Source organism: Delphinapterus leucas, chromosome 13, assembly GCF_059928025.1.
Source record: "Delphinapterus leucas isolate spDelLeu-1000000601 "Yukka" chromosome 13, BTC_Dleu_Yukka2, whole genome shotgun sequence".
Lineage (NCBI taxonomy): Eukaryota > Metazoa > Chordata > Mammalia > Artiodactyla > Monodontidae > Delphinapterus > Delphinapterus leucas.
Genome location: NC_143141.1, coordinates 11,838,516 through 11,852,986, shown reverse-complemented (window position 1 = coordinate 11,852,986; position 14,471 = coordinate 11,838,516). Strand labels below are relative to the sequence as shown.

The 14,471-nt window shown below is 47.7% G+C and overlaps 1 protein-coding gene across 1 annotated transcript in view; it reads right to left on the bottom strand.

Annotated features, from left to right (window-relative positions):
• LOC149747682 (uncharacterized) overlaps window positions 1–14,471 on the bottom strand; it is a 27,092-nt gene extending 12,621 nt beyond the window's left edge. The window contains exon 1 of the mRNA XM_089894200.1: window positions 14,282–14,471. Within this exon, the coding sequence (XP_089750326.1) occupies window positions 14,282–14,471 (190 nt within the window). The remainder of the gene's footprint in view (window positions 1–14,281) is intronic.

The following is a 14,471-nucleotide window of genomic DNA, read 5'->3' as shown; positions in this document are numbered from 1 at the left end:
GTCTGAGATATAAGAAGCCAAGAAGAAACCTGAAAAACTTACTGCCATGTTGTTCCTCAGGTCCTGGGGTCCTTATCCAATCTGCTTTTTTCTCTCCACCCTTGAGTCTTCTCATGTTTCATATATAATATCCAGGTGTTATCACTGTTCTTAGGAAGAATAGGGAAAAGTTCATCTACTCCATCTTGTTTGTAACCAGAGGTCCAGGACAGTAACATTTTTGTTGCGGTTACATTTTGAGTTTCTAGCCTTTATTGTTGTTATTAACAAACTCTGTTCAACACAGGAAGTGGTTTCCCTGAAAGCTGCATTCATAAATACAAATTATCAGCAAATGAGGAAGAAAAATGCAAACTCAGAGTGCTTCACGTACACTTCTTTTCCTTTTCGTTCGATCATGTTTATACCTAACAATTTTGAAAACGAAGAGGTGACATTAATCACATTCTTCTATCAATCCATGAAATCAGAAGAGACTATAAGATGCCTTTAAAGAAAAGTGACGCATAGGACACTTCTCAGTAACAAAGTTATTCTGTAATAACTCACAGAATTATGAGAGAAAAAAGTCAATCTCAAAGGTTATATATTGTATGATCCCATTTACATAGCATTATTGAAATTATAGAGATGGAGAAAATAGTAGTTGGCAGAGATTAGGGATGAGGGTAGGAAGTGAGGGTAGGAAGTGAAGTGGCTATTAAAGAGATAACATGAGGAATCCTTGTGATGGGACTGTTGTGTATGTTGGCTCTGCTGGTGGTCACACAAATCCACACATGTGATAAAATTGCATAGTACCACACACACGCACAAACAACTGAGTGAATGTAAAAGCAGTGAAGTATAAATAAGGTGGATGGATTGTAATAATGGCAATTTTGTGGTTGAGGCCAGACGCACCAGAGACCTCAGAACTCCTCTTCTGCTGGGGATATTGTGCTGTAGTTACTCAAGTTGGTACCATGGGAACCTGGGTAAAGGACATATGGGCTCTCTGTATTATTTCTTGCAACTCTATGTGAATCTACAATAGTTTCAAAATTGTAAAAGTTTTAAAAAAAGAAAGCAAAGAATTGTGCTGTTTTGTACTTTCTTCCTCTGCAGACTTCCCTTCCCTTCCCTGGCGCAAGCAAAGAGGAGATGGCCAGCCTGATTTGGTTTCTGCTTAATGGTCTCGTGTGCAGAGAGACCCATTTTTCTCACTAGTGTAAGGGCTGGTTGTGTTTTGCGATGAGCCGTTTGGGTTTTGATGGGGTGAGGTGGAGTTGGGACTGGGAGATTGACTTCTGCAGGCACAGTTGTTCTCCCCTCTCTGTCCTCAACACCCTCCTGAATAGCTCGGATTATTTCCTCTGTGCCGTCCCGAGGCTACGTCCCCTGAGACCGGCTCTGCACAAAGGTGCTCAAGGCCACACACTCCCCAGAGACCTCAGTGCCCCCTCTCCTGCTGGTGGAGAGCAGAAGACATGTGAGTCTTCCATGGAGGCCGGCGTTGCAGGCAGATGTGGCCTCTAGGTCTCTCTTGTGATGCTAAGGGCGAGAGAAGTGCCCCTGAGCTAGAAAATGTTTGTGACTGTTGGGAAGAGATCCAAGGTAGATCCCAGATTTGTGAGACACTGTGCCGTTCCAAGCACTCTCCCGTCTGACTAATAGAAAATGATTATATTTGTAGAAAATGAGACGCAAAGGAATGAATGAGCTTATGGGAGCTTTGCCATGAGATGCAAAATATGTGCATGGAAAGCAGAGTAGACATGATTGCTGGGGGGCATGCACGGAATTTCTCAGTGTTCACTGAGTATCAAACTGAAGTGTCAGTAAGGGCCAGAAGAAAACTTAAATATATGAAGTAAGTGGATTGTAATAAGAGGAGGTATGGGAAATCGCCAGCAAGCTGGAGATCTTGGACTCAGTACAAATGTTTTCAAATTCAATTTTTGAATCTTGTAGTGGCCACAGCTGCTTGCAGACAGGAGAGACAGTTCCAGTGAGACAGGCGCCTGTGTGGACACCTTCAGTGCTAGTTGTGATTGTCTTTTCTATACTATGAGCCCAGGAATTAAGCTTGGTTGTATAACGGAAACACAAATGTCAGTGGCTTAAGCAAGATAGGGTTGTCTGCTTCCAATTACGATGTAGAAAGATATAAACAATTTCCTCCCATGTTGATAAAAGAATTAACTATATGGAATAAAAAGCATACGTTTCCTGGGGTTTTCAAAGACTGGTAGATGTAAGGAAGCTGCGATGGGCTGAATTGCAGAGGGACACACCCCCTACAGGTGAGTTGAGAGCCCTGGAGTTCTCTGGGGGCAGGTGAGCACAGAATGAGAAGAAGCGTCCTGGGTGCGGGGAAGCTGTTAGGGTCTGAAAGAGTTCCACATGCAAATATCCATCTCCCTGCCCAACAACTCTCTCCCTTCCCCTGGAATTTTGCTGGGGAAGTAGCACCGGAGAAGGGGCTGGTCAGCAGAGAGAATGCAGAGAGCATACACATTCCTGTGGTGCTTGGGTTGTGAGCCCTGCAGGAGGTGGACCTAAAGATGAGCCTAGACTCTCCCAAACAATGGCTTTCCCTACCATCCAACCACAAGGAAAAGGTGAGTCCCTTCATGGCAGCCTGAGGCTGGGCTACGAGAGTTTCTTGCAGTAGGTGAAAAGTGGTAGGACAGAAATTCAAGGCAGAAATTGCCGGATTGCATAAAAAAACAAGACCCAACCCCACGCTTTTAACACACATGTTAATAAAAGGACGGAAAGGGAAACACATGGCCACGCCCAGAGTCAGCGTGGGAGGGCACTCACACGGGGGTGTGGCTTATTGACACTGAGGGTCGTGGTGCGTGGGGGGGGGGCCACTTGGAGTTGGAGGTAGCAGGGCAGGTGGGGGAGGGAAGAGGTGATTCTGGGCTGGGGGAGAACCTCTGTGGCCCGTTGATCCCTCTTCTGGGAATGGCTGCTTGTTCTTCCCCAAAGGAGGCTGAGAAATGCCCACAGCAAGCAGGCTGTCTGAGGACCCCCTAGACTACCAAGGCCTTTCTCCTTCTCTTTCTGTGACCACTTAGGCCTAGCTGGATGGCCTCCCCAGCACAGGGGACAGGCATGGTCTTACTAAGGCCTCCTTTCCTTTTCCCCTCATAGGTCTGAGAGGGAAACAAAACTCAAGTGCTCCTTCATTTTAGGTAGAAGGCCTTTGAGGGTTAGAGAACGCCTTAGGGAGAGAGCGTGGCTCCAAATATGGTCTGTTGTTCCAGGAGGTAATTATACCAACTCTCTGGCACTGAATATGGGATCATGGCCAACACAGCCCAGTCCCTGCCTTCCGGGGTTGTTGGGAGGTCTGGCTGATGCATGAAACCCCTTAGGCCTTAGCCAGGTATCCGGCGCTGATGGTGCCTAGTTGGGTGTACTTAGGTTGGCTTAGAGTGCCCCCTACTGGGAGAAGGCCTGAACAGCAACACAGAGCGTCCAGGTTGCTGTGCAAAAATTCTCCAGGACATAGTACTCAACTGCTTCAGAGGACATATATGCTTAGGGGATTTGTACTTTAAAATTATTGTGGAAATATCAGCATATTAAATTGTTAATGTACAGGGATTGTATTTATTATCACTGCATGTAGTTCTTGAGGGGCTACCATGACAACATACGGAGAGTATTTTGAAAGTGTAAAGGGTTACATGAGTGTGAGGAATTTATATTGTTTTAATTAGAAATAATGTGCAGTATTTATAGGACAACTTATTAGGAAGCTCAAATGTATTTATGGATGTTGATTAATCTAGAGACCATTTCTCTTTCAGAGAAGTTAAGTAATTTTTATCCTGTTGATAGAAATTGGGTCCATGCTAATGTTCCCTGTTCAGTGAGCTTTTAGGTTAAATGATGTTATGCGCCAATCCTGGATTGCGCTGACTGGGTCACGCAGTCCAGCGTTCCTGTGTAGTGGGTGCAGAAGTTCAGGGGGCCTATGAGTTACAGGCTCCGTGAGCAGGGCCAGAGATAGGGCCGCTGAAAGTCATGGTCATGGCTGGGAGTACTGTGGTCAAAAAGGACATCACTCCCTGAAGTACAAAGTTGTTTTCTCTCTGGCTACTGCTAAGCACTGATGGGACAGGAAGACTGAGGTTCTAGTTTATTTGGTCCTTTATTTATTTAAATTAAGAAAATACTTGTTTAAAGAGTTGATGTCAGTTTCCACTTTTTTATTTGTTTCTGCTCTGTTATTCATCACAGTAATTTAGTCAAGTGCCTGGGTTTATATGCATGAAATAAATTTAGTTCCTACATGCTGGGTTCTTATAAAAGAAGGGGGAGGAGGGGGGGCATGGGGCAGGAGGAGAAAAACTAGGCGGGCACACAGAAACCACCACACAAACAAACCACCGTTCTCAAGATGGCGTTTAGTGTGAGTTCCCACCGTGAGTCCATGGAGTGGGGAGTAAAAAGGTAGTAAGCACAGGACATGTTCTGATCAAATGAGGTGGGTGCAGACCTCTGGGGTTGACTACAAGGGCACTGAGTTTCGGTGAGGGTGGGGCGAATGAAGGGAATGTGCAAGGTGAAGGTAGGGGAGACAACCCAGAACACAGTGGGTCTGCGAGGGCACCGGAGAGGGAGGACTGGGGCTGGGGGCAGGTTACGAGAGGTTCCGGGCAGTCAGAGGTGGCAAGGGCACAAGAGCCAGGCTGTGGAAGGGGTGGGGGGTGGTGGAGAGCTTTCTTCATCCTCCCTGACATGGTCATGGGGCTGATCAAATGTTTTCACACATGGCTCTTGAGAAGACAGGAAAGTGGCCTCTTGGTGGGCCTGGAGGATGGGGGAGAAAGTGACAGCAAACCCCACCTGCCCTTCTCCTGTCTCCCTCCTTCTCCCTAAGGCTCCCTCCTCTAGGGCTGCCTTGCCCCGGAGCAGGGTCTGTACAGCCTTGCCCAAGGTCCTTGTGGCTGCAGGTGGAGGCTGGTGACTGCGGTGGCCTGATCACTCGTCTTTCCGGAGGCCAGAAGCCCCAGGGTCTCGTTGGATTTCAGGATATCAGCCCAACAGGATGATGGTGCCAGCACAGTCCTAACTCAGGACCTGGGCTCAAATCGCCCACCCTCCATCACTCCAGGAAGCCCATTGTGCCCTGGGCTCCTGCCCATGGGTCACTCCCCCAGGTAGTCACCTAGGAGAGCATGGCTTGCCCCAAACTCTTTGTGAATGGCTTCAGAGCATGAATACCCTCCATGGTGACAAAGTTTCATTATTTAAGGTTAATTTTTATTTGGGAAATAGCCAAACTTTTGTTGGCATCAAGAGTGCCCCTATCATAAGGTAAGTGATGGAGTAGTTAGTTCATTCCTACTGCCCTGCCTGGAACTCAGAAGAATATGGTCAATCCATATTTGTTGAAATGAACCAAGAAATGAGGCAGTGGCTACAGAGGTGAGGATGCTTATTTGCTTGTGGAACTTTCAAGTAGGATCTTCCAAACTGTTAAGAGAATACTCGGATATCTTTATGTTGGTGTGTTTGATTTGGAAAATAGACAATAGAAGAACCATTGAATTGTAGTTCCACTTCCAAGCAAGTAAGTACCCCAATAACCCTTCATTTCCCTCTGTGTGACAGAAAGGTATTTAACCCAGTGACCAGACCTCTCTGTGTTATTTTTTTATTTAATTTTTAAATTTACTTTTATTTTTATTATTTTTTTTGCGGTACGCGGGCCTCTCACTGCTGTGGCCTCTCCTTTTGCGTAGCACAGGCTCCCGACGCACAGGCTCAGTGGCCATGGCTCACGGGCCCAGCCGCTCCGTGGCATGTGGGATCTTCCCGGACCGGGGCACGAGCCTGTGTCCCCTGCATCGGCAGGCGGACTCTCAACCACTGCGCCACCAGGGAAGCCCACCTCTCTGTGTTTTGGTTTCCTCACCTCTAAAATAAGAACAATGGAACATACCTCATAAGGTTGTTATGAGGATCAAAAGAGATACATTTGTCCAAAGCTACCTGGGAAGTGCTATAACGTTGCAAACCACAGTGGAGTGCACGCCCCTCAACTCCAAGTCTAAACATGCACGTGGTGAACAGTGTTGCCATGTAAGTTCCCCTTGTCCTGAAGTGCCCTTCTCCTGGCAGCAAGAGACCCAATGGGCTGCTTCCTTAGACAATAGCTCAGGTGACTGGAGCCCTTCACTAGGGAGTACAGGACTGGAGATCAGTTCCAGTGTGGGATGGTTGGTTGGTGGCATTTCCCAGTTACCCCCTGCCCTGCAGTGTGGGCGGGGCAGCGGTTCTGGCCTGCTCACTGGCAGGTGGCAAAGCCCTGTCTACCCCTAAGGCGATTGCTGTGTAATCCCATCAGTGGCCAGTAGGTGGCACAAGACACCCACCATGGCCACTGGCGTTGCCCCATTCAGCCTTTCTCAGAAGGGAAAAATCTATTTCTAATCCAGCCTGGGCTTTATGGCAATGCTTAATCACATGGAAGGGAACATGCAATAACTACTGGTATTTCTGTAAACACACATGCTTAGAGCAGCTGCCAGTTGGGGATGAGGACCGAGGGAGAACACTCAGTGAGAGGTCTCCTGAGGACAGTCTATAAAAGGAAAACCCTGTGGGTTTTTAATTTAAGAGCCTCCCAGCTAACCTTTGTGACTCATCGAAAGAAACATTTTGAACCCGGATGGAGAGTGATAATACATTTTTTGGATTGTAACCGGGTCCTCCTTCTGCCCCGCCCCCTTCCCCTTCCCCCACATGGCAGGTTTCAGAAGGGCTAGGCTGCAGGGCAGCACCTTCTGAACTGATGCTGGCTTATTTTCCTGTTCTTTGATCCTGGCAAGTTGCCTGCTTCTCGGGTTCATCCTTTCTCTGGAGGAAAGTTGATTTGAATCTCATTCTGCCATTAATAAAATTGGCACCAGATGGATGTGAAACTGAAGAGGAGACACATCACAGCAAAACAAAAAGTGTAATCCGGTCAACCATGGGGGAGCAAGGATTGGGTGCTTTTAATTTTAATATGTGTGGACACTTTAAAAAATTGTGGTGAAATACACAACATAAAATTTACCATCTTTAGCATTTTAAGTGTATAGTTCAGTGGTATTTAATACATGCATATTGTGTGATCATCACCACCATCCATCTCCATAGGTTTTCCGCTTATGAAATGGAAACTCTGTATCCATTAAACACTAACTCCTCATTTTTCCCTCCCTGCAAACCCCGGCAACTACCATTCTACTTTCTGTCTATGAATTTGATTACTCTACCTCAATGGAATCACACAGTATTTGTTCTTTTATGTCTGGCTTGTTTCACTTAGCATAATGTCCTCAAGGTTCATCTATGTTGTAGCAGGTGTCAGAGTTTCCTTCCTTTATAAGGGTGAATGCTATTCCAATATATATATAGACCACGTTTTGTTTCTCCCATCCTCTGTTGATGGATACTTGGATTGCTTCCACCTTTTGGCTATTGTGAATAATGCTATGAACGGGGGTATACAAATATCTGTTTGAGACCTGCTTTCAATTCTCATGGGTATATACTCAGAAGTGGAACGGCTGGATCATGTGGCTCTATTTTTAATTTTTTGAGGAACTGCTATATTGTTTTCCATAGTGGCTGCACCATTTTACATTCCCATCAACAGTGCACAAGAGTTCCAATTTCTCTACATCCTTGTCAACATGTATTATTTCTTTCTTTTTTTTTTTTTTTTAGAGTAGCCATCCTAATGCGTGTGAGGTGGTGTGTGGACACTAGAAGCTAAGTTTGTTTTTTCTAGGACTTTCTTTTGAGTGGGCTAGGCAAGCTGACAGCTTCTTATGAAGGTGGTCTTGCGATAAAGAAGTTCTCTCCCCCTGTGCCATCTCCTCAGAGCATCCAACCACGGAGCTCTTCGTGTACATCTACACCCCAGGGACCCACTCGAGAGCAGCTTCATTTGGCCCAATCTTAGGTCACTGGAATTTCTTGAGGTGTCACCAGGCTAGTGCTGAGGAGGATGCAGCTACAGGTCCTCTGAGGACAGGAGCGAGGCAGGCTGATTTGCTAACTGCACTGTGTCGCCCTCCTGCCCCCCACACGGGTGGCAGGTCCCAGGAATCCCTTCCTCACCGAGCCTCTCCCTGGAATAGGACCAGGGAGGTTGGGAAGCTTGAAGTCCTCTGCCTGGCCACCATACTCTCAAGGCGTTTGCAGTATGCAATAACATTGCCAGGGGCACAGCGCACGCCCATTTATCCAAAGTGGGGCAGCGCTCACCAGAAGTGTCTGCCCACAGCACCCTTCAGTCACCCACCAAACATTCTCTGGGGGTCAACTGCATATATTGTGGGTTGGCCTCTGATTTCTAGATTCATTCATCTCAAAAACTTTTCTTGCACATCCCCTAGGAGCTACATTGTGGCAGACACAAGTCAGTAAAAGGCAGTCTGCCCTCACAGAGCTGAGAATCACGGAGGGGGAGACCCGCAGGGCGGGTGTAATAAGCTTTTCCGTGAAGGGTCAGGGTGCTTGGTGTGGTGGGCTGGCTGGGTGATGCCCTCGGGCAGGCCCGCACCTGAGTCCCACGTTGGCCACGTATTTGCTCTGTGAACTTGGCAAAAACGAGAGTGATGATAGCTACTTTGGAGCTGCTGCAAGGTTTGAACGAGCTAATGATGCATGTCGAAGCCTCTGGAACAGAAGCGGAGGTGCTTTTCAGTGTTCCCACTCCTTCCTCTGGATGTCTGCTTAGCACAAGGGTGGGCAGAGAGGAGAGAGGTCAGGGTGTGAGGGCGATAGCGTGACTTCTCCAGCTGCACCCAGCGGACAGCCCGCAGTGACGGCTCCCTGGCGGACAGATGGACGTGCTCCCTGCAGTGGGGAGTGAGAGGCAGCCAGAGAGGAGCCCCAGCCCTGGGACTCTTTGCCATCCCCCCGCCCCGCCGGTCAGGGATAAGTCCCTGCACAGGAACTGCCACTTTCTGATTAAACTGGGGTTTGGACTTTGGAAGGTCTCGGCGTTTCAAGAGAAGGCTGTTCCCAGATTTCTGCTGTGTTCCTGCAGTCAGCCAACAGCCGAGCTGCCCAGAGGCAGGTGCAACTCATTCAAGTGCAGGAGAATTCCAGTTTTATTATTTAAAAAAAAAACAAAACACATCATTCATCGAGCATTGGAAACTTTAAGACGTTTGTTGGCTGATAATTAATGGGTTGTTTGTGGGTAATGGCTTGTTATTAAATGGAAGCTAATAACTTCTGGAAGGTTGTTCCAGTAATCATCTTGGTTAACAGTTTATAGTTTGAAATATCTAATAACATTGCCAGGGACATGGCACATGCACATTTATCCAAAGGGAGCAGGCGTTTCCCTTTCTCTGATTTCATCTCATTCTTTCTTTACGACACACCCGTGTCACAGCATGGTGCCCCATTTTACAGATGGGGAGATGGAGGCTGAGGCTAAAGGCACAGGAAGGCTGGGGGGCGAATGCCTGGAGCAGACCTGGGGGGGGGGTGTCTCGAGGATGCGCTCATTTTGGTCACGGCTTCCCACAGCACACGGATCCCTAACCCTGGTCGGTTGGCCTCTGTCTTTGCCGGTAGTTCTGTTGATCTGAAATAAATAGATGGCCGGATATTTCTCCAGCAAAGATGGGTTTCTCAGGAATCACCAGAGAATTGCAACTTGGGGTCTGCAACAATGGTGAGCCACATGGAAGTCTCCCTACAGCAAGAGAATGAGAATGCTTTTATAGAGGGGAAGAGGAAGTTGGGAGGGTTATAGTAAACAAGCAGGCTTTTCATTGGCTGAGTCCTCACCAGGAAAGAAGAGGCGTTTTTCTTCTTCCCGTTGGACTGTGTGCTGTGGTCGCAGGGCGTGAGAGCTCCCCCTTCTGGTCTCCTGCCTCTACTTAATTCAGGTATCTCTTTATTCATTTTAGAGTTCTGAGATACACTTGCTGGTGTTTGAGAAGCTCCCTTTCCAGGAGAGAAGCTCAGCTTCGGGGCAGGCAATTTAAATACAACCTAGTTGTGTCTCTGGGTATAGAATGCAGGCAGAGAGCACTGAACGCAGATCCAGCTTGGCCACTCATGAGCTAACGACCCTGCGCATTTTCCCCCTGTAGCTTATATCTTTTGTTAACTAACCAAAGACAGGATATGATTGGCCATTTCTTCTCCTGGAGGGGCTACAGAGCACAGAGAACCCTCCTTCCTCCCAAGGCTGAGGAGAGTAGCCCTTGGGGGGAAGAAGGACAGAAGGTAGAGTAGGGGAAGCTCGTTTGACCCGGAGCCCTGGGAAATGCGAAGGTTGTAGATTCTTTGCTGAGTCGGGGCATTAGCTATCCTCCTCTATTTTTGCAAATTCCCTGGAGTTTGGTTGCAAATGGCCCAGCACCTTCTTGTGGCTTGTGAAATCAGGAATGTGGGCAGAGTTCAGCAGAGACTGAGGGCCACGGCTGGGGGTGCCTCACAGCCCTTTCATGCCTGGCTGTGGCAACCTTTAATTTGGGGACTCTTGCGGTATTGTTGGTGTTATTTGGGGTTTTGGCTTCAAGAAAATCTGTGATGCTGCCGTTGTTATTTCGCAGAAATTGGTAGCAACGGTTGGCATGTAATGTGGTAGCGTTGGTCGTCCTGTGTTTGCTCAACACCTTCCAGGTCAGTGAGGTGGGGGAAGGGAGTGTGGTCAGTTTGCTGACCTGCAGACTCCCACCGTGGGCACTTCACATGCCTGCTCAAGAATCTTCCCAGGCTCAGGGCATGTGTCAATTTGAAAAAATAACATAGATGACCTTCATTGTTTGCCCCCGAAAGAAGCAGCTTCATGGTTTGTTTTCTAGAGAGGAACAAAGAGAGAAGTTTGGTTCTCTAGAATCTGACCAGGCTCTATGGGATGACGCAGTACTTACATCTGCTGTGTTCCTGTCCCTCTGACTTTCACAGACTCGTCTTATTCCTTTGAGCTACAGATGCTCGTGGCGTTTACGCCTTGGGATCCTTCGTGTTTTTTACGGCCAGTTTCTAAAGATCATGCTGGCCTTTCTTTAGTGGTCCAGGAACTCACAGGGTTAATCCTTGGGGCAATGTTCCCCTCTGGGCACCTGCATGACCTGCTCCATCTTCACCTGTGATCACCTGGGGTGCACCCCTCCTCTCTGGGGGCCCCTCTTCTGTGGGGTGACAGAATGCATCCCCTCTGGGGTGGATCGCTTTATGTCTGTCTGCTTTTCCTGGGACACATCAGCGGCCAGCCTGTGGGTCCCATTCTGGCTTTCTGAAGGTGTGCCCTGACGTAGACCACCTTTTTCTAGCAAGGACGGGACACGAGGGATTCCCTCCCAGCCTCTCGTTTCATGTAACCACAGCTTTGTGCCGGAACAGAGGTGCAGACAGCAAGTTTGTTAAAGAAGGACAGGGACAGAGTCTATAGACTGATTTTTTGGAGAACGGAGGAGGGGACCTTTAAAAAGTATTGAGATGTAATTTGTGTAACAGAAAATCAACCCATTTTAAGAGCACCCTTAATGAATGTTGGTGATTATACATACTTGTATAACTACCACCACAATCGAGATACAGAACCCTCCTTCGCCCCAAGAGGTCCCCTTTAACCTCTTTGGAGTCATCCCCACCTTGGCCCCGGCAACCAGTGACCTGTTTTTTATCACTATGGCTTTGCCTTTTCTAGAATTTCAGATAAATGGAATCGAGCAGTGTGTAGTCTTTGCATGTGGCTTCTTTCCCTCAGCGGAATCTACCTGAGGCTTGTCATCTCGGGTATCAGTGGTTGTTCCTCTTTTTTGCTGAGTGGCTTTGCACTGTATGGATGCACCACCATTTGACTTTACTCAATGGACATTCAAGGTGTTTCTGGTTTTGGGTGATGAGGAATAGAGCTGTTGTGACCATTCATGTACAGGTCTTTGTGTAGACTTGTGTTTTCATTTATCTTCGGTCTACCGGGTCGTGGGGTAGACGTATGTTCAACTTTGTAAGATAGTGCCTAACAGTTTTTCAAGGTGACTGTAGCAATTTGTTTCCCAAATGGGTACTTTTAGTCTGGGACATGTAACTGGTCTTCCTGACATCCACGGGTCCCTATCTGTACAATGATTTTCGAGAAGTTTATTGGATCCACATGTAATTAAGGTATGTGGCTTTTAGACAAAAGATGACTACATATCTCTGGATGGGATGACCCCAGTGTTGAACTCTCAGCACTGTGCAAAGGTCTGTGTTGTCCTCCCGAGGAAACCAGATACATCCCGCCACAGTCCGTGCGAGAGTCAGGCCTTCTGAGTGTCCTTCCAGCTCTCATGTGTCAGCTTTGCGTGTGTACCTCAAATGCAAGTTTCAAGTTCACCCTGTGTTAAGATCATGCCTGAGGGCAAGAGGGAAAAATGTCTGTGGCTGTCAAATCGGGTGGGAAGTGATTAACCATGGAGATTCTGAGCCTCGTGGGGAACTCTCTTGTTCCCTGACCTTTATCTCACCTGCGGCAGGGGCAGGCCGGGTCAAGTTTAAATCCGAGATGACAAGTGTCTGAGGCTAAGCAAGGTTTCTGCTGAGTGCTTGCTTGGGGTCAATGGCTCTGTGTCTCCCACCTGGTGAAAACTGACTCCCAGTGAAAAAAAGGAGCTCTGGGGCTGAACCACTTGGCTTGGCTTTGGGCTAGAACTCCCTACATGGTTTTCAGAGCTCTTTGGGTGTGTTGAGGGCCTCCCGGTTTGCGCAGCACCTGAGTCACTGCTGTACGTTGGAAGTCCCTTGCCCACGGTGCCCCTGGACCTTGCAAAGGGCAAAATGGTTGCTTCTCTTGATGTTTGGCCAATTTTTCTTTTAAGACTTAAACAAAAATTTATGGGACTTCCCTGGCAGTCCAGTGCTTAAGACTCTGTGCCTAAACTGCAGGGGACACGGGTTCCATCCCTGGTCGGGGAACTAAGATCCCACATGAGGCGTGGGGCGGCCAAAATAAATAAATAAATAAACTTATTGGCTCAAGTAACTGAAAAGTCGAAGGGAGATTTGACCCAACCTGATCCAGGCGTTTGAGTGGATATTTCCTCCTCTTCTTTGCCAGCTCTGTGCTAGCTTTTTTTTTTTTTTTTTATATCTTAGAAATGTTTTATTATTTTCATTATTGTAATAAAATATGTGTAAGTCAAATTTGCCATTTTAACCATGTTTACGTGGACAGTTCAGTGACATTGTTGTGTAGCATCACTTTCTCCTTCCCAAACTGAGATCCTACCCACTAAACAATGACTTGTGTATTTCGTGGCAGGCACGTACCATGTCCGTGGTCCCGTTGTGTCTCGAATCACGTGATTTGTGGCATTTAGACAGTGTCACTTATTCATCACTAGGTAAAATTTGGCCTCTGAAAAAAAGGCTTTTTCACACTGTCCTAAATTCTCAGGATGCCGCCTCACTTTTTCACCATTTTTGAGACTGTGGTAGCTGTAGAACCCCTAGTTTATTTATGGCTCAATAGTGGGAATCCAAGCATCTTCTGGGGACACAGGGTCAAGTTTAGGTGGGGTTCACTCCATCTAAAGCCTTGTTTGGGGGCAGGGGGATTATCTCTATTTTTCCACTGAGAACAGTGACCAGACACCAGGAAATGTCACGCCATGGACCTCTGGATTATAGCTCATTTTTGTAAAGGTATGTGGGTCCTGTCCCAATGTTGGAAGGCCCTGGTAGGCACACCCATTGGTCCCATGGCCGATGGCAGGCCCTCACTGGCACACAGTCCTCCAGCCTCCAGGTACCAAGTCTTTCCTGGGGTCAGCTTCTCTTGTCGCCTCCGCTGGTCTCAAGGTCCCTGACGGCCCTGGTGTGTGCTTTGATGTGCCCCTGCTTCCCTTAAAACCCGGCTTTCAGAATCTCTCTGAAAGAGAACAGCATACAATATTACCTAATTTGTCTTTAATCCAGTAGCTCTAGGATAATCCCGGAGAGGCAAGTGGTCGCCTGTACACACCCAGGCTTACTCTATAAAGACCATGTTGGGAAACGACAGTATTTTTCTGTTTTAAAATCAGTAGGTTTGGAAGGAGCTGGGAAACTGCGGGGTTTAGTTACAAAATGACTGTAATTGTGGGAGAAGTATTTTCTTTCAATTTTGAAACTCATTAAACAAGATATACAGTTTAGAAATAATTTACAGTTGGAGGAAGGCTCTTTCATCCAAGGCGGGCGGCCAGGGGACACTTTTCCCGGTTGGAAGAGTGGTTGAGGGGGTGATGGAGGGGGCCCCAGGGGAACCTCATCTTGTTCTCACCCAACTTCGACGCAGCCAGGCGAAGTGGAAAGTCATGGTGTGGGAAGAGAAAGCCCCAGTTTTTTTCTCTCCCGAGGATGCTGGGCTGAGCACAGGTTATCAGGTGGGCGCTGCAGGGGGCCACCAAGGGGCATGGGTCACCGAGGGCGCCATGACGGGTGGTCCTTCCCTTTGCCTGCACGGCTCTCAT